This window comes from Urocampus carinirostris, chromosome 8 (genome assembly GCF_059441175.1).
Source record: "Urocampus carinirostris isolate Australia breed hairy pipefish chromosome 8, RoL_Ucar_1.0, whole genome shotgun sequence".
Classification (NCBI taxonomy): domain Eukaryota; kingdom Metazoa; phylum Chordata; class Actinopteri; order Syngnathiformes; family Syngnathidae; genus Urocampus; species Urocampus carinirostris.
The window spans coordinates 41,839,272-41,864,697 of NC_142356.1; the positions used below are offsets into that span (position 1 = coordinate 41,839,272).

General features: G+C 38.7%; 1 protein-coding gene across 2 annotated transcripts; it reads left to right on the forward strand.

Annotated features, from left to right (window-relative positions):
* The first annotated feature begins 1,891 nt into the window (after nucleotides 1–1,891).
* Nucleotides 1,892–23,032, forward strand: uba6 (ubiquitin like modifier activating enzyme 6). Of its 2 annotated transcripts, none has more exons than XM_088342740.1 (32): nucleotides 1,892–1,944; nucleotides 2,354–2,448; nucleotides 2,938–3,032; nucleotides 3,992–4,020; nucleotides 4,526–4,620; nucleotides 4,705–4,816; nucleotides 4,908–4,988; nucleotides 5,458–5,580; nucleotides 6,405–6,528; nucleotides 6,626–6,729; nucleotides 6,812–6,874; nucleotides 7,536–7,612; nucleotides 7,720–7,786; nucleotides 7,884–8,027; nucleotides 8,100–8,246; nucleotides 8,318–8,398; nucleotides 8,465–8,542; nucleotides 9,194–9,375; nucleotides 11,807–11,912; nucleotides 11,978–12,067; nucleotides 12,133–12,213; nucleotides 12,294–12,422; nucleotides 13,691–13,742; nucleotides 13,813–13,876; nucleotides 13,955–14,024; nucleotides 14,106–14,177; nucleotides 15,120–15,243; nucleotides 15,332–15,525; nucleotides 16,425–16,552; nucleotides 18,192–18,279; nucleotides 18,359–18,453; nucleotides 21,828–23,032. In XM_088342740.1, exons 2-32 carry the CDS (start codon nucleotides 2,408–2,410, stop codon nucleotides 21,967–21,969), a joined length of 3,078 nt encoding a protein of 1,025 aa, XP_088198866.1. In that variant the 5' UTR covers nucleotides 1,892–1,944; nucleotides 2,354–2,407; the 3' UTR covers nucleotides 21,970–23,032. The 2 variants fall into 2 exon arrangements, with proteins under 2 accessions (XP_088198866.1, XP_088198867.1); XM_088342741.1 differs by lacking the exon at nucleotides 1,892–1,944 and adding an exon at nucleotides 2,032–2,050.
* The last annotated feature ends 2,394 nt before the right edge of the window (nucleotides 23,033–25,426 follow it).

Here is a 25,426-nt window from a genome sequence, read left to right on the forward strand (position 1 = left end):
TGAAATATGCTCAACTAGCTGGTCAGTTCGTCCACCGGCATGTCTCCCTTCCAGTGCGTCTACGGCTACCAACCACCACTGTTTCCCATCCAGTAGGGAGAGGCCTCCTGTCCTTCGTCTCTCGCCAACGCCCGCCGCTGCCGCCGCACCTTACCACATACTCGTGCTGCCCTGCTTCGGGCTGTCGGCACGTACTCTGTTGGGGCCAATCGCCGGAGGACCCCTGCTCCTGTCCACCAGGTGGGCCAGAGGGTTTGGCTGTCCACCAAGGACCTTCCCCTCCGGGTGGAATCGCGCAAGCTGGCTCCCCGGTTCCCGGTTAACGTTCACCGTGGAGCGTGTGCTCAGTCCATCGGCGGTTCGGCTTCAACTGCCCAGCACCATGAGGGTCCATCTGACGTTCCATGTCTCCCGCATCAAGCCGGTCCGCCAGAGCCTGTTGACGCTGTCGGCACGTACTCTGTCTGTGCCAACCACCGGAGGACCCCCTCTCCTGTCCACCAGGTTGGCCATAGGCTTTGGCTGTCCACCAAGGACCTTCCCCGCCGGGTGGAATCGAGCAAACTGGCTCCCCGGTTCCTGGGAACGTTCGCCGTGGAGCGGCTGCTCAGTCCATCAGCGGTTCGGCTTTGCCTGCCCAGCACCATGAGGGTCCATCTGATGTTCCACGTCTCCTGCATCAAGCCAATCTACCAGAGCCTGTTGACGCCAGAGGCACCTCCACTTCCAGCCCCTCTTCTGCTAGACGGGAGTCCCGTCTACACCGTGTGACGCCTTCTCCACTCAGACAGAGGGGTCTGGGGCTGCAATATCTGGTGGATTGGTAAGATTACGGTGCAGAGGCTGCTTGTCCAAGATCTTGTGCCTTGAATTGCGGCAGGTGCAGCCCGGAATCCTCACAGCAGTAATATTGTAGATAGGTGGAGTGGATAAGAGCATAAAATAGTGTTATTTCTTCTTCCTCATCACCTAAAAGGGAGAATCAGAGGTTAGAGCACAGAAGGTGCTACAGAAGAGAACAGATCAGGGTGTGTGGTGCAGCCAATTAGATGCTCTAATCTACAAAAACTATGTGGATTGCATGAATCTAGCATAGCACCAGTTAGCTCTAGCATTACAGACAACATTCTCGTGGCTACAGGCTTGTTAATTACCTGTGACCTGGCCTGCACTAGTGTACCCTGTAATGAAAGGCTTAAAGAGTTCTTTATATTTCTAAAAAGTCACTTCCAGTTAGGGTGAAGGTCTTCCCTCCTCAGCAGGTCAGGTCGGCCCCAGAAAGAGGGCCAGTTATTCACAAACCCAAATCCCTGCTGGCTACATAATCTAGCCAACCACTGATTTTTGTGTGTTTTTGCTACTTTTTCCTTTTTTTTCTTTTCTTTGTTTTTGTATGTGTTTGTCACCCCTCTCGATGGATACTACCAGGGTAGATGGATAGATTGATTTTACAGTATATGTATTTGCTGAAAGCCATTTATTAGTGCATTTTTGTAATTATTTTGTGACTTCACTTAAAAATGAATTACAGTGAACTCTCTTTTATCGCAGGGCTTACGTTCCAAAAAGAACACGTGATAGCGAAATCTCTGAAATATAAACCTTTTTTTGTGGTTTTTACCACTATTATACAATTGAATTCTCAATTTTACCCTGAAACCAAAGAACATAACCCTTTAAAACCTTATTCATTTGTCTATCAACGTTTTTTGTTGACAAATACTCTTTGTCTGTACTGTCAAATGATAGTACTGTAATGCACGATGGCGAGACCGTGAAAAATGAACCGCCTTATAGCAAAGGTTCACTGTATAAAAAAATGACTGCCAGTTTATTCGACGACTGAAGTCACATGAACGCGTTAACCCGGAAACGTTCCAAATGTATAACCAATCAGAGCCATTCACGCAACACCCTTCTTTGAGCACACTGACAAGTATCTACGTATGAAAGATTTCTTATTTTTAACCACAAATTGTATCGTATTCGTAGTCTCATCACACTATAATCACTTATACGTCCACTGTTAGCTATTTAAACTCTAACAATTGTATGTTACTATTTTCAACTCGTTTTCTCGTGTCGCTTTTCGTCACTGGTAGCTAGCTACTCTTACATCGAGCCATAGAAGCTAAATTTAAAATCCATATAGTGTGTGATTTCTGTTATAAATGTTGTTTTAATGTTCTTTAAAGCAAGACGTTATTTCTAGTATTACCTCATTTATGACTACATTTCCCTAGCGTACAATTAGCCATTTCATCACTGTGCGTTGTGTCTTTCATGAGAAGCATTAGTATTTGCGACTTCACACCTCTGTGTTTTTCTTTTTTTTCCTTTACGTTTTTTTTAGGAAAAATCGTTATCTTTCGGGCAGTGTATTCCCCCACTTTGTCCATTCCCCAGAATGGCTGAAGACTCGATGGAAATCGATGACTCTCTTTACAGGTAATAGAATTGACTTTATTGTCATTGAATGCAACATAGTGCGCATTGTTTACAACGAGATTATTCCTGGCTCTCTATGATAAAAATGTTATACAAGACAAAAAAGAGTACAAGGATGTATAAGCAATATTTACAAAGTAGTGCTTGTATTCTCTCCTGAATGGCATCAGAAAATAGTGCATTGTGCAAAAATAACAATTAAGAAATAGAATATTAATATAAAAGGCAGTGATGGCCCTGAGCTTGTTTAGTCTTGATTTTTAAGTCAAGTCAAGTGACCTGTAGCATCTGCCAGAAGGTAGCAGGTCAAAGAGTTGGTGGCTAGCGTGAGAGCAGTAAATATTGGTGCAACACAGGTTTTAGCAAATGTACAATAAACACACAAGTGATAAGTGATCGGAAGTTTCGTGAGCTAAAAGGTCTTCAAGGGCAACTACTATTGTATTCACAGCATACTACTAATAATTACAACACTCCTTTCTTTTTCAGTCGCCAGCGATATGTGTTGGGAGACATTGCCATGCACCAGATGGCCCAGTCCGCAGTGTTTCTCAGTGGAATGGGAGGACTAGGAATAGAGATAGGTAAGCTTTCAAATTATTTTCATTTATTATGCCTGAGATTGCTGAGTAGAACAATAGGTCAATTTGCACTAATGTAAAATTGTTGTAGATAACAGGAATATAAGAACTGTATCAAATAATTTGTGGGCATTACTTAAATCAAAATTAAGTTTTTACTGATTATTTTTAATTTTTGTTTGGATCAATGTAAAGTAACAATATGCACACTTATACCTGACTCCTAATGAAAACACTACAAGTTTATGTGTAGTTAGTGGCGAATTTGTATTATAATCGCATTTTACAGATGGGTGAATACGCGTTAAGATATTTTTTGGACTTAATAATGTTATTTCCATTAGAGTTTGTTTTAAACCGGTTTAAGTTGATTTTTACTTGTTCATTTTTTTATCTATGTAATCAAAACTTTTATATAAATCCTGGTTTGCATGTGTGTATGTGTCTTATAGGCTCCTAAACGGCAGAACCGATTTTTGTGAAAACTTACAGTTGTATTTTAGGCCTTTGAGAGTTTTTTAAGCTAGGTTTGGTGTCAAAGCACCACCAAAAAATGCAAACAAAATCGATAAAGATCTGCTTTTGTTACAAGTGGCTCTGAAGCTGCATGCGGCCATGCAGCTTTATGGCACTCCCTATTGGTCCCTAGTGATTTTTCAACAAACCACGGCCCCAACAACCTCACCCAAGTAGAATTTTTATCACTAGTTGTAGAAAATCAAAGCTGTTAAGACAAAGATAAGCTTAGTCTTTTTCCCATTATTCCTTTATTCTTTCTTTATTACAATTGTTTTGTCACTTTTGTAGAAAAAACATTGTATCGAACATAAATGTGTGTTTTTTTCTGAATAGCACCATTTTATTTTTTACCATTCAATTGCGCTCATCTACACATTATGTGTCAATGGTGTTGATAAAACTAGCGAATTGAGATCTGATGGAAAGCATCTTTGTTTTTACAGCAAAGAATATTGTCCTGGCTGGCGTGAAGGTACGTAATTTCCATAAACTTTAGGCAATACTGAAAATGATACAGCATAGTCTTGTGCTTGCTTTGCCTACATGCTGAATGGCTTCCCTTGACATTATAAACATTTTGTTTAAATATATTAGAAATTATGTTGTGTAAAATGTTTTGAGATAAGCTTGGTTTTTGTTTGGTCTATCTTGTTGCGCCGTGTCTTTTTTATGTGCATTTTCCACTCTGGCTTTGCAACCAACTTTTTCTTTTGAGGATAAGTACATTTTATAGGTATCACTTTTCAAGTAAAATTGTTCCACTTTGGTAAAATGCACAATAACTATCAGGTCAATAGTTATCAAACTAATACTGGCCAAATATGATGTTGCAATTATCAGCCAGATGGAATTTTTTTTTTTTTTTAATGTTTGGTACTCCTTTATTGCAGTCATAAATTAGGATAACACAGTTATTGTGCATCCAAAATTTAATGTTTGAAAATTATTAATAGGTATTGTTTGTTATTAATGTTCAGGCAGTCACCCTCCATGACGCAAAGCAGTGTAAAACGTGGGATCTCGGCTGCAACTTTTTCATTCACAAAAAAGATATTCTAAGCAAGAGGAAAAGGTAATGACGATTATCTGTTCTCACACATAAAAGTTGTGTACATCCATGTTGATTTTGAAGATTATTTTTTCTTCCTTTCTAAAGGGCAGAGGCGGTTTGCCCTCGAGTTGCAGAGTTGAACCCTTACGTGCACGTGGACACTTCTGTTTCGGCTTTGGATGACAATACTGATCTTCGCTTTCTCCAAAAGTATCAGGTATGTTCATCAAGAGAATCAATAGTCCACTTTAAATTATTGAAAAAAAGACCGCATGTAATGTTTGATGTCTGACATCTTGGTTTTGTAGTGTGTGATTCTGACTGAAGCCAGACTCAGCCTTCAGAAGAGAGTCAATGAGTTTTGCCACTCCCAATGCCCGCCAATCAAAGTATGACTTTAAACTACATTATAAATACAGCCTGTACACTCTCACCCTTTTTTCTTTAAAGTTGTTTTGTACAATACTTCTATTTACACCCCAGTCAACGTTACCTGTTTTTTGTTGAACATGATCAAATTCTTCAATATTTATAAACAAATTAATATTTCCTTTGGAAACAACTAGTTTGTTTGGGTTATTTTACAAGAACAAACTTTATTCAAGCTTATATTATAATTGACCCATTGTTTAAAACAAAATGGCCCTTTTTGAGAAGGGAATTCATTTTTTTTTGTACAAGCGGACTAAATTCAATTTTGTTTTTAAAGAATATGACCAATTTTTAGATTTTCTTGCAAAATAAAGCAAAACTCTGAAACAAATAAGCCCAAGTAATGCATAGCTTTTGACCAAAATAGGTGTTTTTCTAGTCAATTGTTATTGTTTTAAACCAACTATGGTAACGCTGTCCTTGCAGTTCATTGCCTGTGACACATATGGCATCTGTGCACGAGTCTTCTGCGATTTTGGAGAGGAGTTTGAAGTTTCTGATCCCACTGGGGAGGAACCCAAGGAGATTTTCATCCAAAGCATCACGCATGTGAGTGGCTAACTGTTTTCAATTGAAAGACATTTTGGCTGTAATTTAGAGCCCCAATGTGTATTATATAGCACCCCCGTGTGGTTTCAAAATACTTTATTTATTTGTATAAAACACAATTGATTCAAATAATAAGCAAAAACTCATGTACTAGCTCGTAAACATGTAATTTTCAATGACCTTAGGAATGAAATTACACAACTTGAGACACCATTTGAAGAAGCTGACTTTGCCTGCAATTAAGCCAAACGACAATTTCGCCAACGTATTCTGTCCCATTGGTGTTTTTTTACTTAACTGCAACTTTCACTCAGCTGAGCCCTGCACGTAATGATGGCCAAGTCCTGTGATGAAGGCATATTCCACTTTTTTCCACTGTTTCTTTCTCGAGCCACTTACATTAGCTACTTGGCTGCAGACTATGGATCGTCGCTAGCCACTATTCTTAATGATAGCTGCTTCGTGTAAATAAAGCTTGTTTTGTCCTTCAGTGTCACTCTTTCACAGCTTATTGTTGCTGAGTTTTGTAAGTTAGAGTCCCGAAGCCTGACAAATTAATTTTTTACTGCCCTTTTGTCCTCTTTCTGCTTAAAATTCCTTCTTGCTGACACAAGAAAATCTGGATTCAGGCTCCAGATTTTTGTTGGAAGTTGTATCCTTTGGGCTCCCGTAGTGGATCCTCCACAAATGTACACATTCTCCATTCTACGCTACAGCAACCTGTAGTGGTGGATTATTATGAACTGTCAAGAAGCATTTTAGATTCTGTGACTACCAATCACTGGAGAAAGACTGTGTTTTTTCTTTTATGTTTTTCTGCATAGGATAATCCTGGCATTGTCACCTGCTTGGACAACCAGCCTCATGGCCTCCAGACTGGCCAAAGCGTCATTTTTAGAGAAGTCAACGGTATGGTGGAGCTTAACGGCACCTCAAGACTAGTTTCAGGTATTAGTGTAATTTTGGGTTCACGCTTTTTGTTCCAAGCTGTTATGATTGTGAAGTTAAAGATGTACTTTCTTTTTTTCTTTGTCTCTATTGTTAGTACTTTCACCTCACAGTTTCACAATAGGGGACACGTCTCAACTACAAGCATATGCACATGGTGGTTTTTTTGTCCTTGTGAAAACCCCAAAGATTTTCAGATTTGTAAGTCAAAAGCATTTGATGGTAAACTGGTTGTTTTTTGATGTTTTTTTCTTTTTTAATGTAACAATCTGAAATGTTTCAGGAAAAGCTTGAGAGACAGCTGCGGGATCCTCAGGTCTTGACCCCAGACTTCAGTAAACCAGAGGTGACTGAGACCAGGTGTATTATTATTATTTCGTCATTAATAATTGACTGGCCAAAGGTTCTGTACAAGGGTGGAAAATCTCTAATTTGGTCTGAATGTAGCTCTTCAACTTACTTCAACAAAGTTCCCTGACTCTATGATGAGAATTAAAAAAGAATTGATTTTCTAACGACTACAAAAAAAAAGCTTATAAGGGAATTAGCCATGATTGAATTGCGAATAACCAGTGGACTGCTGTATTTGTTATTCAATGTAAAATCAAATCAAATCTGTACTTAGTTTTTTTTGTAATTTAAAAAAACATTATAATATATATATATATATATATATATATATAAATCGGGGGTGGCAGTAGCTCAGGAGGTAGAGCGATCATTTTAGGATTAAGGGATCCCAGTTCGAATCCCAGCTTGTCCGTGTTACATGTCGAAGTGTCCTTGGGTAAGACATTTAACCCTCAATTACCCCCAATAAGCAGGTTAGCGCCTTACATGGCTGCACAGATCACGGCCGCTATTGGGAAATGTGAAGCACAATGTAAAGCGGTTTGGGAAGTCATTGTCTTGAAAAGCGCTATATAAATGCCGATCATTTCAGATCATTTCATATATATATATAATTTCTTTTTTTTTAATTTTTTACCTCTCCACCTTCCCACCAGGCACCACTACAGATCCACAGTGCCATGGTAGCTCTGGACACCTTTCAGGAACAGCACAATAGGCTTCCCAACATCAGGTAATTGCAGAATTTCTGTCTGCTTTAAGTAAATAACACATTTATATGTAAAAATATGTTGGTCTATATCACATTGATTCAGTAATGGATGTACATTATACCACTAGCTGTTTACAGGACGCTGACACTATGCTGAAGTTAACTGAGGAAGTGAATGAAATGCTCAGGAGCAAAGTGAGTTGTAAGGGTTTGATCCTCAGTATGGACTAAAAAGCTTTAAATATTAGTAATGTCACATTTTGGATCGCTGTTCTTGCGTATCAATATTCAGGTTCACGTGAATGCAGAGTTGGTTCAATGGCTGTCGAGGACAGCGAGGGGGACGCTACCTCCACTCGCAGCTGCTGTAGGAGGCCTCGCCAGTCAGGAGGTTCTTAAAGCTATAACAGGGAAATTTGCACCTTTGCAGCAATTGGTAGGTCATCCAATCTGATATTTGCTATGTTGTCAGGTCTGTTAATATCATTTGTGTTTGTGTTGGGTGTAGTTTTATCTTGATGCCATTGAGGTAGTAAAGCCACTTCAGTCTCTGTCTACTGAGGAATTTCTTCCTTGGGGAGACCGTTACGATGGACTGCGAGCTTGTATTGGGAAATCGTTGTGTGTCGAGCTGAACAAGCTCAGGGTCTTTATGGTAAGTTTTATCTGACTAAACAATATTTGTCGGACTAATTTCAGATGCATGACCAATTTTCTCTCTTGCAGGTGGGCTGCGGTGCCATAGGGTGTGAAATGCTGAAAAATTTTGCCCTGCTTGGAGTGGGGTTGTCTCAGAGCTCAGGAGAGGTGGGCACTTAGTTCTTATGTTTTTTTGTACCGTATAAATATGTAATATTTTGGATTTTTCTTAAGGTTTGCATTACAGATCCAGATCTCATAGAAAAGTCCAACCTAAATAGGCAGTTTCTTTTCAGACCACAGCATATTCAGGTGAGAGGATCATTGCAGGCATTCTGGTCATTTCTTTTCTTTCACTGCAAAAATGATCACCCATTTCTCCCTGAAATGTTTTTGACCCAGTCAGATATTTGTTCATTTTTGGAATGTTTTTTTCTAATTTCACATTTTTCTATTCTTAAAGTAGCGTATTTTCACGACCATGGGCACACCGTTTTTAAAAGCCACAGTCTCCATAGCTGGTTCTTTTTCTGTATTCAACACTACACAGGGCGCACCCTTACAACAACAAAGACAAGCATACAATTGTGCATATTTAAAAATACAGCGAGAGGAAAACTGAGTTTGATAGTGGTTTATGTAAGTATTTAGGACTAACTAAAACACAGGGGAGGCAAAATTTTAAAACACCAGCGTAGTGATACGCACAACATGGTCAGAAAAGTGTGCTTTGCTTGATGATGCACTGCTCGAACCTTTTTTTTTTCATCCACACACTGCTGTTCACACGCACAACGCCTCAGGTTCAAGACATTTCAGTCCATTTCAATGTAAAATATGTATTTGATTGAATTATGAGTCCGACTGAGAGAAAATTCAACTTGCGAGTCAGGTCATGTTCAAATCAATCATATTTTACTCCAACTTTCTACATTTCAATGTGCTTGTTTTTCTTCACTTCAGAAACCAAAGAGTATAACAGCAGCAGAGGCCACTTTGCGGATCAACCCAGATCTGCAGGTAGACGCTCACCTCAACAAAGTGTGTCCTGCTACAGAGAGCATCTACAGTGACTCTTTCTACTCTCGCCTGAACCTGGTGGTCACAGCACTGGACAATGTTGAAGCACGGAGATATGTGGACAGGTGAGTACAAACTGATGCATTCCCAAGTGGTACATTAGATCCCCGGCATACGACATTAAACAGTTGTGAGGTGGGGGAAATAAGGTGAAATTGTGAATTGGGGATAGATAACTATGTTAGTAAGCCAATGCTTTCTGAACTCCTGGTAGCCCAGCTAAAATTATAAGTACCGTATTTTCACGACCATAAGGCACACATCAAAGTATCAGATTATCTTCAAATTGTGAGGCGGCCCTAACGTGCAGTGCATCCTGTGTGCTCGGTAGCCTAGATGGTAGGGCGCCCGCTCCGAGACTGGGAGGTCGCTGGTTCAAGCCTCGGCCGAGTCATACCTAAGACTCACAACATTGGTACTCATTGTCTCCCTGCTTAGCGCTCGGCATTAAGGGTTGGAATTCGGGGGTTTGGTCACCTAATGACTGACAACACAGCAGTTGGGTCTAAAATGGCGGCAGCCCTGTTTGGCTGCGGCTGCATCGGCTCGCTACAGTTTAACTGTACGGGTCGGTGTATCGACATTTCGTTCTGTGTGCATGGTTACAAAGAATGACAATAAAAGTAAATTCTTCAATTCTAAAGTGACAGACGTAGATGAAGCTTCTAAAAGGGTAAATGTGGTGTCACTGTGGGCGTGTCTATAAGGCTACGTTCGCACTGCAGAGCTTAATGCTCAATTCCGAATTTTTTGTGAGATTGTGTTCATCTAAATGCGACTTATATGCGATGTCCTGTGGCTCTTGTGCGTCCTCTGTGTGAACACCACTATGTCCTGCATGCGCGGAAGGACACGTGACGTCACACGCAATGCTTCCATTGTTTATAGAAATAATCATGGATGCTAACGCCATAGCGTATTTAGCGTATCTATTCATTGGCGTGATAAGAACAAAATAGCGATCGTAGTCTATATACCGTATTTTCCGCATTATAGGGCGCACCCCCAAAAAATAGTTTTTGGTCCTATATCTTCCATAGATAAGGCGCACCGGATTATAAGGCGCTACAATGGGAACGTCGACAAAACAGTCAGATAGTTCAGTCCAACTGATTACCCCGTTAACATTCCCAAAGCTTGCAAAGAAGCAAATACGTGTCGTAGACACGTGCGGATGCGGTGTCCGTACTATGTCACTTAAATGCGTCATTTCAAATATCATTCGGAAGGTTGAAGTCTTGGGATTCAAGAAATGCCAAACATTTCTATGTTTCTATTTTCTTTTTCGCTCACAACTTTACTGTGCATATGACAATAAACACTTGGAATTGAGTTTAATTCACTCAACTCATCACAGCAACATCAAGATCGTTCTAAAACAAGATACCGGGAAAATATAAAGCCGCATAACTCACCTAAGTTCTCACCTTCAATAATGATACGCAATCATGGTCTTCTTACAACCGTGAGTGAAGTAAATCCAGGAGAGTAGAATATTTACCAATCCAGACTAATGAAACATGTTTCTTTATGGCGTACTTTAGCAAGCTTGCTACGCCATTGCTAAACTCGGCCGATTGCAGGGTTTGTTTTGGCCATCTAGCCAATCCGAGGCTCCGAATAACTTCAGCCAATAGCGATCGATTTAACGGATGATTGACACATCTTTTTCGGCCAATTGCAGGGTTTGTTTTGGCCCTCTAGCCAATCCGAGGCTCCGAATAACTTCAGCCAATATCGATCGATTTAACGGATGATTGACACATTGGTTAGCCAATGAAACGCCGGTATATAAATCCCAGCATACACCGCGGACTTGCTACGCCATTGCTAAACTCGGCCGATTGCAGGGTTTGTTTTGGCCATCTAGCCAATCCGAGGCTCCGGATAACTTCTGCCAATAGTGATCGATTCAAATGATGACTGACACATTGGTTAGCCAATGAATCGCCGGTATATAAATCCCAGCATACACCGCGGACTACTCCACGTTCGGGGTAAAATCGAGTCGGCGGCTGTTGAGTAAGTTGCGAGACCTTGCGAATTGAATATTTAGCCATATATAAGGCGCACTGTGTTATAAGGCGCATGGTCAGCTTTTGAAAAAAATTAAGACTTTTAGGTGCGCCTTATAGTGCGGAAAATACGGTAATTTGTTTATTAAGACATATGCAAATGTCACTAACTCTGCAGCGCTGGGAAGCATAGTTCACTCGAAGACGAGTCAGATTTTGCAGGGGAGTCAAATTTAGGCACATCAGATTCAGCCACGGAGGGCACCCACGCCCCATCATACGGTGCACCCTGTGTGCTGTTAAATACAGGAAAAAAACGGCTACGGAAACTGCGTCATTTAATACGGTGCGCCCTATGGTCGTGAATATATGGTAATACTTATTCCTTGTATTCCACTTTGTAACACAAAAACATCACAACTGCAATTTAATTTGTGATCATGGCCTCAATGCATTTTTTTTTTTTTAATGTTTTTTTAAGCCGCTGTGTATCCAATCAGAGAGCACTCTTGGACTCTGGGACTATGGGAACGAAAGGACACACAGAGATCATTGTGCCGAATTTGACTGAGTCCTATAATAGCCATGTGAGTACACTTGCAAGAAAAGGTAAAATATACCAAAGGAATTAATCATTTACTTGATTCTCCAGAGAGATCCCCCAGAAGAGGAAATCCCCTTTTGCACCCTCAAGTCATTTCCTTCAGTCATAGAACACACTATCCAGTGGGCCAGGGATAAGGTAGATGCTGTAAAGCCATTCGTTAACTCATTAAAGCTTGTTCTAATGTCTTCTCTTCCACATAGTTTGAGAATGGATTTGTCCAGAAGCCTTCTATGTACAACTCTTTCTGGCAGACACACACATCAGCCGAATTTGTGCTACAGGTGCAAAGTAGTCCTTTCTTATAAATAAGCAACATGTTCTACATTTTTTTTCTACATGTTTCCTTAATATTTATGTACAGAGGATGCAGGCAGGGGCAAGCTTAGAGGGCTCGTTTGAAGTCATCAAACTGCTCAACAGACGGCCTCATTGTTGGGAACAGTGCATAACTTTGGCTCGGCTTAAATTTGAAAAATATTTCAAGAGAAAGGTAAATGTTTAGATGACGGTCTAAATTTATCGCTAAATGCTTCATTTTCATTGAAAATTGTATTTTTTTCTGGGTCATTATTTTCTGGTACAGTAGAAATTTAAGATAAAGGTAAATGCACCCTAAAATTCTCATCCAGCAAAATATTGACTTTCTGTTGCTCCCTGATGAAAGTTAGTACTATTTTATGGTGTATACATATAATTATTTGCAATAATTACAAATTGAATTTTAATTTTTAGCATGTTTGTATTTTTAGTTGATTGAATAAATCATGATCTGTTATTTTCTGAATTTAATTTGATTTTTAAACTTAAGAACTATTTTATACACCTAAATATAAAGGTATGTAATTTTTTTTTTTAATATTAACTTTTGGGGAAAATTGTGTGTGCGTGTGTGTGTGTGTGTGTGTGTATATATATTATATATATATATATATATATATAAAATTTGTTTTCATTTTTTGTTAAGACTTGAATATGCATTTATGTATTAAAAACGTTTTAAAATCTTTTTTATTTGTTTTTTGGGGGGGCATTTCCTTTTTATTTGATTTCTATTTTTATTTGATTTTCTTTAAATACTTGAATATACATTTATTCATGTACAGTAATTAAAACGTATGTTATGTGTGTTTTTTAAAATTATTATTCATTTAAATATGTTTTTCTTATGTTAGTGTTTTTTTCTTTTGGTCACCCATGCTCTAATGGTTACTGGAAGCTATTGTAGTGATAAAGGATGAAGATTGGGAGAAAACTTTGACACATAGGCAGTCCGAAATGGAGGGAGTTTGAATGGAAAGTAAAAATCTGTTACTTCTAAACACCTATCAATTCAAAATATAAGAATACATCCAATATATGTTGGCAGAACTGTGGGAGGGTGGGGGATTTCACCCATTGTTTCTGGGATTGCCCAGAGATATTAGATTTCTGGAGAAGTATTCAGACAGAAATAAAATATATTGTTGGTTGGAAGTTGCGGTTCAATTGAAATTAGATCAATTTGAGAAAAGATGGAAGCCTATTATACAATTTCTACTTGATGTCTTAACACCTCACCTTTTAATTTTGTTCATTTCATTATTTTTATTTTTTTTGTCATGGGAATGTCAATATTTAATATGATATGTCAATATATTTTTGTTTGTGTTGAATTGTGTGTGAGAAATAAAAAAGTTATAAAAAATAAAATTGTAAAAATGTGTTTCAAGTTGATTGAGTACTGGTTAAGATTTTAAATGAAATTATCTCACCATGCAGGCCCTGCAGCTTCTGCACGCTTTCCCACTGGACACCAGGTTAAAAGATGGAAGTAAGTTCCCGACAAACGAGCAAATGATGTACTTAGCAATATCACAAACACTTATATCTTGGTTTTCTAGGTTTGTTTTGGCAGTCGCCCAAAAGACCTCCGGCTCCCATTGATTTTGACCTAAAAGACCATCTGTGAGTAAACTTCTTTATCAGTCCCGTTCTTGTGTACTGCAAGACTCGTCAGCTCAGCTCTTTGCTCGCTTCTTTCAGCCACTTCTCTTTTATCGTCAGCACGGCCCGGCTCTTTAGTGCCATTTATAACATTCCTTACTCGGAGAAGGTTAGTCAATGACGTGGTGTATTTGGCACATGCAAAATGTACACAAAGTCTTTTATTGTGATTATTTAACACCATTTTCAGGACCTCTGTGAAGAGGCGGTGGCTGAAATCCTTTCTCATTTGAAGATTCCTGATTACCAACCTTCTATCAAAGTATGCCTGAATAATCATTGAGATAGTTTCTACACAGTAGACCCCTGGGTCATAGCATTATTTCCTTACTGTGATCTCGCGTTACCGTGTGGACTTTGTGGACTGTTTTTTTTGGGGGTGGGCTGCTTGTTACACCATTTTCCCCACCATACTACATGAAGGGCTTTCCCTGTCTTTGTATAGTTCTGCCCTTAGTTCTAAAACGTTTGCATAACAACATGGGACACAAGGTTTTTGCCTTGAATGGCTGGTATACAGTGACTTGAAAATCGCTTTATAAATTCAGAGCATTTAGCATATGGTTATCTAAAGGGCACTATATTTAGTGGGAAAACGATTATGTTGGTCTAAATTGTCAGCAGATGTGTAATTGAATATAAAACCTTATCAGAAAAAAGCAGCTAATTTGTGGATATTTGTCACTCGACTTCTCGTGTTAGTGAGCATAGGTCAGGGGTCAGCAACCTATGACAATCATCGCAACTAGAGGTTTTTAATTTCAGTTTTATTTTAATCCACGTTTTCCTCTACCCCTTGCAATCAACCCTTTAACTCCCAATGTATCAGCTAGGATCACCTCACACGAAAGGTAAATCAAATGTCATCTTCCCTTTGCATTTTTTTTTGTTTTTCAATCATATAGACCTATACTAACATATAGGTAGTACTTACAAAATACCATTTTGTTACTTTAATCTTCTTATCTGTGGTACTGGGGTTTCGGAACGCATTAGCTAATTTACTTTGTTTTCCATCTCCCGCCATGTGACAATTTCACCTTGCGATCCCCTCTCGGAACGAATCAATGTCGTATCCCGGGGTCTACTGTGCCTCATTAACTGCCAGGACAGTCAAATAAATCTTGAATGTCTACTATCGTCATTGGTGTTTAATGAGCTACTAACCAAACCGATTTACTTTTGCCCGCCGCCTCCGTCACAGAGTATTGAGACAGACGAGGCGGCAAAGAAGCCCGATCAATTAAAAATGCCCGTTAGCAGTGAAGAGGAGAGAGCGGCCATCGGGCAGCTACAACATGCTATCGCTGGCGACTTTGTTAAAGCAGGTGCACCAAAGAAAACAGTTGATTTCAATCGTAGTTTATATTTATTTTACATTAAGTAACGATAGGTAATATTCTCATGGTTACGTAGACAGGTTACGGATGTCGCCGCTAGAGTTTGAGAAAGACGACGACAGCAACGGCCACTTGGATTTTGTGACGTCAGCGTCCTCCCTCCGAGCAAAGATGTACTCCATCGAGCCTGCCGACAGGTTCAAGACCAAACGCATTGCCGGAAAAATCATCCCTGCTATTGCTACGGCGACAGGAGCTGTGGCTGGATTGGTGAGAGCAATCGAGTTATCACATTTCTGTTGCATAGTCGGGGCTGCACGATTAACCGAAATCGAATTGATATGGTGATGTGATTGTGTAATCGCAAAACACGCCGTTTTTTACAATGAGTTATAGACAACAACCATGGCGAAGCTCCCCCAGAAGAGGGCGTTGTTAGTTAAGTTTAACCCCTTAATGATCCTTTAAAATTCACCTAAAATCCCAATCCAAGACATACCCAAAGTAATTTGAATGGTATTGATGAATTGGTCGAAGAATCAGGACGGTTTGGTCTGTTCTGTGAGGCGTGTGAAGAATTCTGAAGTTGTTTCTTTATTTAAAATAATTACTGCAAGTGCTACTGACAGTAAGTAATTTAAGTTGGAACACATAAATAGAAGGTTTTATTCTCGCCTGGTTTTTATTTATTTATTTTTGCAATCACTTGCTTACAGATAAGTGTAGCATGGGAATCTTAGCTGGAAAACAACTTAAGTTAAAGTTGACAACCTGAAAAACTAAACATTAGGGTTTTTTAAAATTTTCTAAGGATATAACCTTAGGTGTTTACAAAAGTGGCCATTTGAAGACTTCAATAAGACCATTGACTGTTTACACCTTACAGACATGTCTTTGCTTTTCAAAAGTCTGCCGGCCCATAGAAAAACCTGTTTATTACATGATGCCTTAAGTAATTTTATTTTTTTCCCCCATTCATTTTCAACGCCACTCATGGAAGAATGTATGTACTGGTTAAGTTCTCACAACAAAAACTAACACAGAAAATGCACTTTTCTTCTAAAATTGCATCACTGAAAAATCGTGATACGTTTTTCTTCCAATATAGTACAGCTCTAAACAGAGTTGATAAAGTTACCTAAGTATAATCAATCCAATTTGTGGTGTAGGTGGCCTTGGAGCTGATCAAGGTTGTCGGAGGGTTTGGCTTTGAATCGTTCAAAAATTGCTTCTTCAACCTTGCCCTCCCTGTTGTGGTCTTGACTGAGCCGGCGGCTGTAAAACGGGCATTCATCAGGTAATTGCAGCATGAGGAAGGAATGTTCTTACTCATATACGCCAACCTTTTGACTTAAAAAGTTGCTTGAAAATTAATCCGCCATTAGAATATTTAAAAAAAACATGTTTTTAAAACTAGAGGTGGCAAACTTATACCAAAACGAAAATATAATGTGATCGCTGGAGCCGTTCATTAACACTCGGGATCGGCTGCTATGGGGTTTAAAGGGCCGATACGATTACTATATTAGTAATAAGAGGAGGACAATAATTGATATCTGGAGCCGTTATACATTTACTGTAAAAGCTTGAAATTTGGCGTAACATAATTGTAATAATGCAAAAAGAAAACAAAGAATATTTTTTTATAAATTCAAACAAAACTTTTGGCTTTCTGAAACCTTTTACACTAAATGAAATTCGAATTTCAACACAACTAACATAACAAATCTTTCACTTACACCAAAAATAACAGCAACTCGTATAAAGTTACATTAAAACTTAAATGGTTCATTTTTTGTATTGCTGCATCTTAGCTTAAATTACCCAGTTGTAAAAATTTTTAATCGGCCCGTCGAATAAAAAAAATGCTGATACCGATATTCGTCAAATTCCAAATATCTCTGCCGATAATGGACACACCTGATAATAGGTCGACTTCTCATTTACACCAAAGACCTAGTCTCGCTTCGAGATAAAGCAGCCATAGACTATAGTACTAGTCTCAAGTCAAGAATTGTTGTTTGTATTGGAAAAAAACGGCAGATTTAAAAACAAAAAAAACAGTAGTCTAACGCATAAAACGGTAGTGTTGGTGAGTATACCAGCTTATTCTTTTGATAATTTGGTCTTGTTTTTCTTGGGTAATAAAATGTATATTTAGCCTGTTTTATGGGCAGTGTTAATCAAACTTTTCTGAGCTAAGACACTTTTTTTAAAATGAAAAACTCAAGGCAAACGTCCGTCAAATGTTTCAAAAGTTAATTACTGGTGCCAATTTCATGTTTGTTTGTTCTTAAAGCTTAAATTATCATGTTGCCAATGGAACAAAAATGTTATTACCACTTTATAACTTTTTCTTCGTAAAACAAGAAACAATCAGCAACATTTAAGTGCAATATCCCTACTTTATTTAATGTATTTATTTTTGCAGTGCAACATCAATAACTTAATAAATATCCTGCTCCACTTCATGATTTAGGGCTATACAAATAAAAATGACTTGACTTGACATGAGCAAATTAAAATATTAAAGAAAAGTAGTAATAGTAATCTGCTGCCTCCTACTGATATGGATGGATGCTAGTTCATTTGCTTATGACTGGAAGAAAGCAAAGATGCTGAACAATGCCATGCTTTTTTGCAAACACAACTCAGCACGAGACGTGGTTTTGCTATCTTGAAAATTATTTTAAATGCATGTATGTATGTATGTATGTATGTATGTGTTACTAGATGGCACATGCACATTTTTTTTAAAACTGTTGAAGGACTATAACATTTATAGCAGTAGTGTGACAAAAAGATTTGTTAAACTGCTTAAAAATAAAAAGTTTTATTTTTTTTGGATCACAAATACGTTTTTTTAGATTAGAAACAATATAAGGCTAATATTAGCTACAGTTGTGGAAATTGAGCTGTAAAAATGTGTCTTCTAGAGACAATATCTACTTTTCCATCTGGGATTGTTGGACTATCAGCGGCCACGAGGATTTCACCTTGTCAGACTTTATAAATGCAGTCAAGGTGAGTCAAATTTTGACTTTTTTTTTTTTTTTTTTACTTCTTCTCATACTTATATACTTTCATCATTTTTCTATTTCAGGAGAAGTATGGAATCGAACCTACCATGGTGGTCCACGGGGTGAAGATGCTCTACGTGCCTGTGATACCGGGACACACAAAAAGACTAAAATTCACGTAAGCTCCGTTATTAACGTTATAGAATAGACATCCAGGATATGACGTCAGTCCATTCTGAGCTAGGGATTGCAGGGTAAAATTGTGGTATGGTGGGGAATAGAAAACTATACTAATTGGCGCACGCAGCGCTGCCAAACACTGAAAATGATACTTCAGAATGTATAACGAGAACTTTCTGATTTTCTTTGTAGCATTTTTGAGACGAAAGGGGATCCAATATAAAAAGAAACACAAACCTATGGTCACTGAAAATGTCCATTAGATCACCATAAATGATCAAACAACATTATCAATACCCCTGGAACCAGACATGGGACCAAGTCACACATGTGCAAGTCTCAAGTAAGTCTCAAGTCTTCACCTTCAAGTCCCAAGTAAGTCCCAAGTATTTTTTTCTTGGGCAAGTCAAGTCACAAGTCAAGTCCCGAGTCTTAGATTGCCAAGTCCAAGTCAAGTCACAAGTCATAAAAACAGCGACTCGAGTCGACTCGAGTCCAAGTCACTAAGTCTCAAGTCCCCATGTCTGCCTGGAACTCCAAGTGAAAATGTCATATAAAATATTAAACATTAGTAACACAATGTATATCTAACTATGACCTGCAGGCCACTTACAGCCCGCCAAGCTTTTTCATCCTGCGCGCCCAACAAAAATGGTAAAAATATTTCATATCTGATGGTAAAAAAGTATATTTGTTGTTTTTTTTGTGGCAGTCTTTCCCATTTTTTGACAACTCTCCTCTTTCCGTAAATAGAAATATATTTATTTTATGAAACAATGTGTACTGCACTCGAGGCCAACATTCAAAAAGCTGGATACATTATTCTGTACCTGTATTTTTTTATTGCGCTCTTTATTCATCAAGTTATTTATCAAATTTATCTATGAACAAATAAAATAAAATGTTTAAAAAAAACATTTACCTGTACCCGCATGTATATTTATTATTAGATTGGATAGGCATGCATTGTTTCTTTTTCTCGCGTTTCGCCTTGGTATCCTATGAGACACCGTAATGGCAAAAAAAAAAAAAAAAAAAATTGGCCCATGACTCAAAAGATTTTGCCCACCCTTGATGTATATGATAAAATAACAAATATACATATACATGTAAAGAAAATTCAAATTGTATTTACCTCTGGTGTGTCGTGAGTTGAGCTTGTCCGTTAGAGTGAGTGGGTGGATCAGAGGAGGCAGTAGACAGAGGAATCAAATTAAGATTTTTAAACGTCCACTTGCGTTGATGTTATCCCACTTAGAAGAAATTCCTGTTTTCATCACCTCCTTATTGTTAATAATCATCCCAATCGTTGACTGGTTAATCCCTTAACACAATAGTTATTCAAATGTTGATTTGGTTAGCAAATACAATTTCCAGCGTAAATGTATGCGATTTTACGGGTTATATTCAAATCAGAGCTGGAAAAAAACGTGTGTATTGAAACTCAAACATATACAACTCTTTCACAATGTCTAAAAAATAGCAAAAGTAAAATACACAGTTGCAGAGGTTTTAGAGTTTTAAACCGGTCATCTCCAAATGACCACTTTTGAAAACGCTTTGACATACCTTTAGAAGAATGTGTATACAGTAGTACAATGTTTAGTTTTTCAGATGATTTGACCTGCGACCAAGTAAGGCTTCAAGGTATTGTGCCAGCTGTTAAAGCTAAGATGCCCATTCTACACATTCAATTAACTTTGGGTACGACTTGGATTGGGGTTTTGGGCAAATTTTACCGAATTGTTAAGGGGTAAGTAAAAGCTGTATTTGTTAGAAAGGGTAAAGATGCTTGCGCCTTCTTCCTATTTCTTGATAACTGCAAGCTTTGGTTATTATGTTTTTGTATCACACTAACTCACATAATCTTTATGTGGGTGGTAGTTCTGCCAATAGAATGTCAGCGTCTACATGATGCCGCAGCATATTTTCTAACTTCAATGAATTGCGATTTTTGAGACCAGAATTGCAATTTCGATGCGATTTTCGAATTTAAAAGAAAAGTGCATTTTCTGTGCTAGTTTTGTTTTCGTGAGTACTTGATTATATTGCCATGCTCCATCTTCTGCAAAGCTTTGTTGGGCTGCTGTCTGCCGATCTATGGTGCGTGGGTGGGTGTCATAGCGTGCTGCTTTCAAACTTTGCCACGCACTTATTGGCTAGTGCTGTTAAAATTTTCCCCTGATTGGCCGGCACAATTAAAAACTGAACTGTGACAATTCCGGTTAGCCAAACACTCCATCACTCATAAACAGTAAAACTAAATCCTTCAGGAAAAACAGCATTCTCTCGCGATAACACAATTGCTCTACGTCACATCCCAATATAGCTTTGATTTCATTGAATCACGCCTCTTTAACGTGTGAGGCACGTAATCTGCACAGTCATACACTCAAAGACAGTAAAGTTTTTAGGCACACAAAAACATTTCTTGTCAACTCATTCAATGCCAAATTTCCCTCAAATGGTAAATGCGGGTGTTAGCCAATTGCTGACATTTTGACTCATTTTAGGACGCATCAAAAGAAGCAACAGTTGAATATTGCTAAGTTTCTTGAAAATACTTGTTTCCAAGAAAACTGAGAAAAACGGCTCTTAGTGAAAGGATGCATTTCAAGCAGAACTTTCACTTCCGTGCAATTTTTTTTTTAGATATACTTTATGTGATTCCGCCAACATCTTAACGATGCTTTCCATAAACACAGAGGCAATTTGCTTGCAGGATAATTTATTTCAAAAACACGTAACTTATGCATGAACGATGCAAGAACTTTTCAGTGCCCGGTGTTTCTGGTGACATAATCACACGATTTCAATCACCCTAACGATTGCGGGCGTTAACGAAAAGCCATCCTCTCTGCCCCAATCATAACGAAGGGACTTTGTCTTCTTTTTCTAAAGAATAAAGCTTTGAATTATTACACTTTCTGGACTAATATCTTTGCTTTCCTCACCACACTGCGCGTACTCGGCATATGGGCCGCCTACACACTGCCATAGGTTGTCATACGGTGGATACATGAAGCAAAAATAGGCACTGTTGAGAAAGATCTGATCAGTGCCATTCCTGGCATCAAGTGATTTTTTTTTAGACTTAAACATTCTCAGAGGCTTGATACACACTGAGTAACCAAAGAAAAATATATATGTTTTGGCACTTGGGGACAATGCTTTTGAAAAGGTATATACGTTATGGCACTGAATGAGTAAATTATGTTTGGCAAGAAAACTTCTGTAAGAAAGGGCTGAAAAAAATATCCCACACTGTAGTGTGAAACATCGTAAGCTACAGGCACCGTGACCCAGGGGCTACTGTGTTTAATTTCCTGGCTTGCTTTCCCTAATTGGCTCACCGTGTCATCCTCTTCGCAGAATGCAAAAGCTGATCAAGCCGTCGGCAGGCCGCCAGTACGTAGACCTTACCGTATCGTTCGCTCCAGAACGAGCCGGGGAGGAAGACCTCGCCGGCCCTCCTGTTAGGTACTTCCTCAGCCCGGACGGGCAGGTCCCCTGACCACATCTGCTTCGAAACGGCGGACAAACACACTGCTCCTCGGCCTGCTTTTCTTGCCTTTAATCCAACAAAATGGTTTGCAGGTAGAACTTGAATGCATTTGTGTACATACTGTTTTTTTTTTTTTAAACTGTGAGGATTACATGGGCAGCGCTGTGCTGATGCCTTAAGACCCCCTTTTTGTGGTACTAAAGCCCGCATTGTTCTTAATTGTTTACAGAAAACAGTCACAGCCCTCACAATCCCACAATATTCTCATTCTGGTTGTTACCTGCAAGGATATTTGGTTTAGAAATCAGTGAAAAGGCCGTCATTATTTCTCCATTTTAAAAAAATAACCTTAAGCCTTTTGCTAACAAAATTTTCATCGTCTTTGTTGTACTCATTTAGCTTCGTAGTTCACAAATTGCCAAATTAACGTCCTGAAAGCTTTGCAGATCATGTAATTTGGAAGCTTCCAACTATTATGTAGGGACGCCGGAAAATGTAGCTTCATAAAACACTTTTGGTAATTTTGAATTCCTCTAAAGTAAAGAGCTACTTTTTGTTACTAATTAGCACAAATGGCACCCAGTTTGATAGGCATTTCTAAAATAACTATTTACCATGTCATTATTATGTTGCAGGTTAATTGTTGGAAGTAGAATTATATAGACTCAGTCAACTACTAAAAAAACATTTTTACTTGAAAATCACAATGACCCAGCACTGGTAAGGTATTTTTCAAACAGGTCCGCGGGCACCTCAACTGTTCCTAGGGGCCCCCCAGCTGCCCATGGGCAGCATGTTGGAGACCCCTGTTCTAAAGGCTGATCTTGGTTTAAAACATGAAATTTCTTATGTATATGTTGCATTGAAGAGTCAGAAATATCACAAGCACTTTAAGCTTCATTTGTCTATTATTCTGTGGAATTGTTTAGGTTTTAGCTCAGCACGCAAACGTTTCTGCTCACACTTTTTACTCCCAAAACTTATATGTCATTTGTGGTGATACTTTAACCTCTTGTGATATGCAAAATCAGTGCTTCAATTAAAAAAAAAAAAACGTTTTCATGCTGGTTAACCTGTGAGTCAATTGCCCTTTGTGTATATATTTCTCTAAAGTGGTTTATGTAAAATACCTTCCCGTTTTAATAGTTGAAAAATATACGGTTTCTGTAGGGACACAAACATTAACATTTTCCATAGATGTATACAGTATATATACAGTACCCCCTTCCTGATTTCTGTGTTTTTTGCATATTTATCAATCACAAAGGTTACAGGTCATTAAACCAATTTTTATATCACATTGAGACAACTAAAGGAAATACAAAACGCGGTTTTGAACCGTTGATTCCATTTAAGGCAAAAAAAATAAATAAATCAAAACCTGTGTGAAAAAGTAATTTCCTCCTGAACCTAACGGCAAGTTTGGCTGCAATGTCAGAAATCAAACATTTATGATAATTGGTAGTCTTTTTCAACGCTGTGGAGGATTCTCGGCCCACTCTTCTCTGCAAAATTGTTTCAAATCTGCTATATTGGAGGTTTTCTAGCATGAACTGCCTGTTTAAGGTCACATCTCATCTGGATTTAAATATGGACTTTGACCTGGCCTTTCCAGAGCCTCCGATTCGGTTTAAAAAAAAAAAAAAAATTGAGCCATTCAAAGCGGGACATGCTGGTGTGTTTCCGATTGTTGTCCTGCTGCATGATCCAAGAGTGCTCGAATTTGAGTGCACAGGATCTTCTGTCAACCACAGCAAACTGTCCTGGTCCTGAGGCAGCAACGTAGCTTCTACGGTTCATCACACTACCCCACCTATGCTTTACTGTTGGCATCATGTTCTTGTTGTCAAATGCTTTGCCATTTCTTGGTCATATGTAACAGGCTGCACACCTTTCCAAGAGTTCAATGTTTGCCTCATTAGTCCTCAGAATGTTTCACAAAAATTCTTGCGGATAATCAAGATGCTTTTTGGCAAATGTTCGACGACTTTGTTCTATTGTGATAGCAGTGGTTTTCGCTTGGAACCTCTCCCATGGATGCTATTTTTGGCCAGGGTCCACATTTCAAAACTGCATTTTGTATTTCCTTCGGTTGTCTCTGAGTGCTATTAAAATTGGTTTTATGGTCTGAAACCTTTGAGTGATAAATATACAAAAAACACAAATCAGGAAGGAGGAAAATACTCTTCCACAGCACTGTCTACAGTTTGTGTTGCCTTCTCTTTGAGGCTTATATAAAGCTTTTATTCATTGCAGCTCCAAACATAAGTTTCTTAAAAATACTAGTTTCCAAGAAAACTTCTGGGAAAAACGGCTCTTTGTGAAAGGATGCATTTTAAGCTAAACTTTCACTAAGGTGCTATTTGGTTTCTATGTGATACCTCCATTATCTTAACGATGCTGTCCATAAACACAGGAGCACTTTGCTTGCAGAACACTTAGGCAATGAAGAATGCAAGAACTTTTCCATGCCCAATGTTTCTGGTGACATAACGGGCGTTTGTTATATTTTGGGTCCAATATGGCTCTTTAAACATTTTGGGTTGCCAACCCCTGCATTAAAGTGTTGCTGAGAATGGCACCGAAGCGCGTTCAATGAAGACACTCTACAAAAAGTAGTTTGCAAAATTCTGACGCTTTCTTCCATACTTTAAGCGTGATCAAGGCACTGAATCCCTAATGCCCCCAATAAGCAGGTAGGTGCCTTGCATGCCTGACTCCCTATTGGTCTGTGAATGTGTGTGTGTGTGTGAATGGGTAAGTGTGAAGCGCTTTGGGAGGTCATCATTGACTTGAAAAGCGCTATATAAATGAAGACCATTTACCAAGGATGAATTTCAACCAGTGACAGGACATGAAGGCTGGAGTGAATCCCTGCATAGCAACTACAAAATACAAAGTAATCTGGATACAGCTGAAAACAGAAAAGCTAATAAAAGATTGCAAGAGCGAAGCTGAATTTTTCAAGCATCGTGACCCTGAATCACAGAACTCAACTGTTGAAGGTAAATTACACTGAAGGACGAAGCAAGCTCTATTTACACTGAATTAACCAAGGCATCTAGCGGCACGCCATAACATCAAAACAAATTAGCTAGAGTGGCAAGAGAACAAAACCATGAAATAAAGTGGAAGATACCTGAGTCGTGGGACTATGCAACAACAACATGCAAGGCTCAGCTTTGAAAGGTACGTGGACGTCAACTGCTAAAAGCACCACCGAGACAAGCGAGCTTTGCAAAATCCTCAATCGGGATTCTGTAGAAATAAGATGGCTGCAACATTTATTCGTTTCTTAAAAGAGTGTTTCAGATTACAACATTTAAACCAATGTGTCTACGGTTTAGGAGCTAGTTCTTGTGTTTTTGCATATATTTTCATTCAAGAGTGCATTTTTTTACACGATTTGAGTCGCTCGTGGGGCTTTTAAGAACTGCTGAGGTTTTACTGCACTCAGTAATCTTAA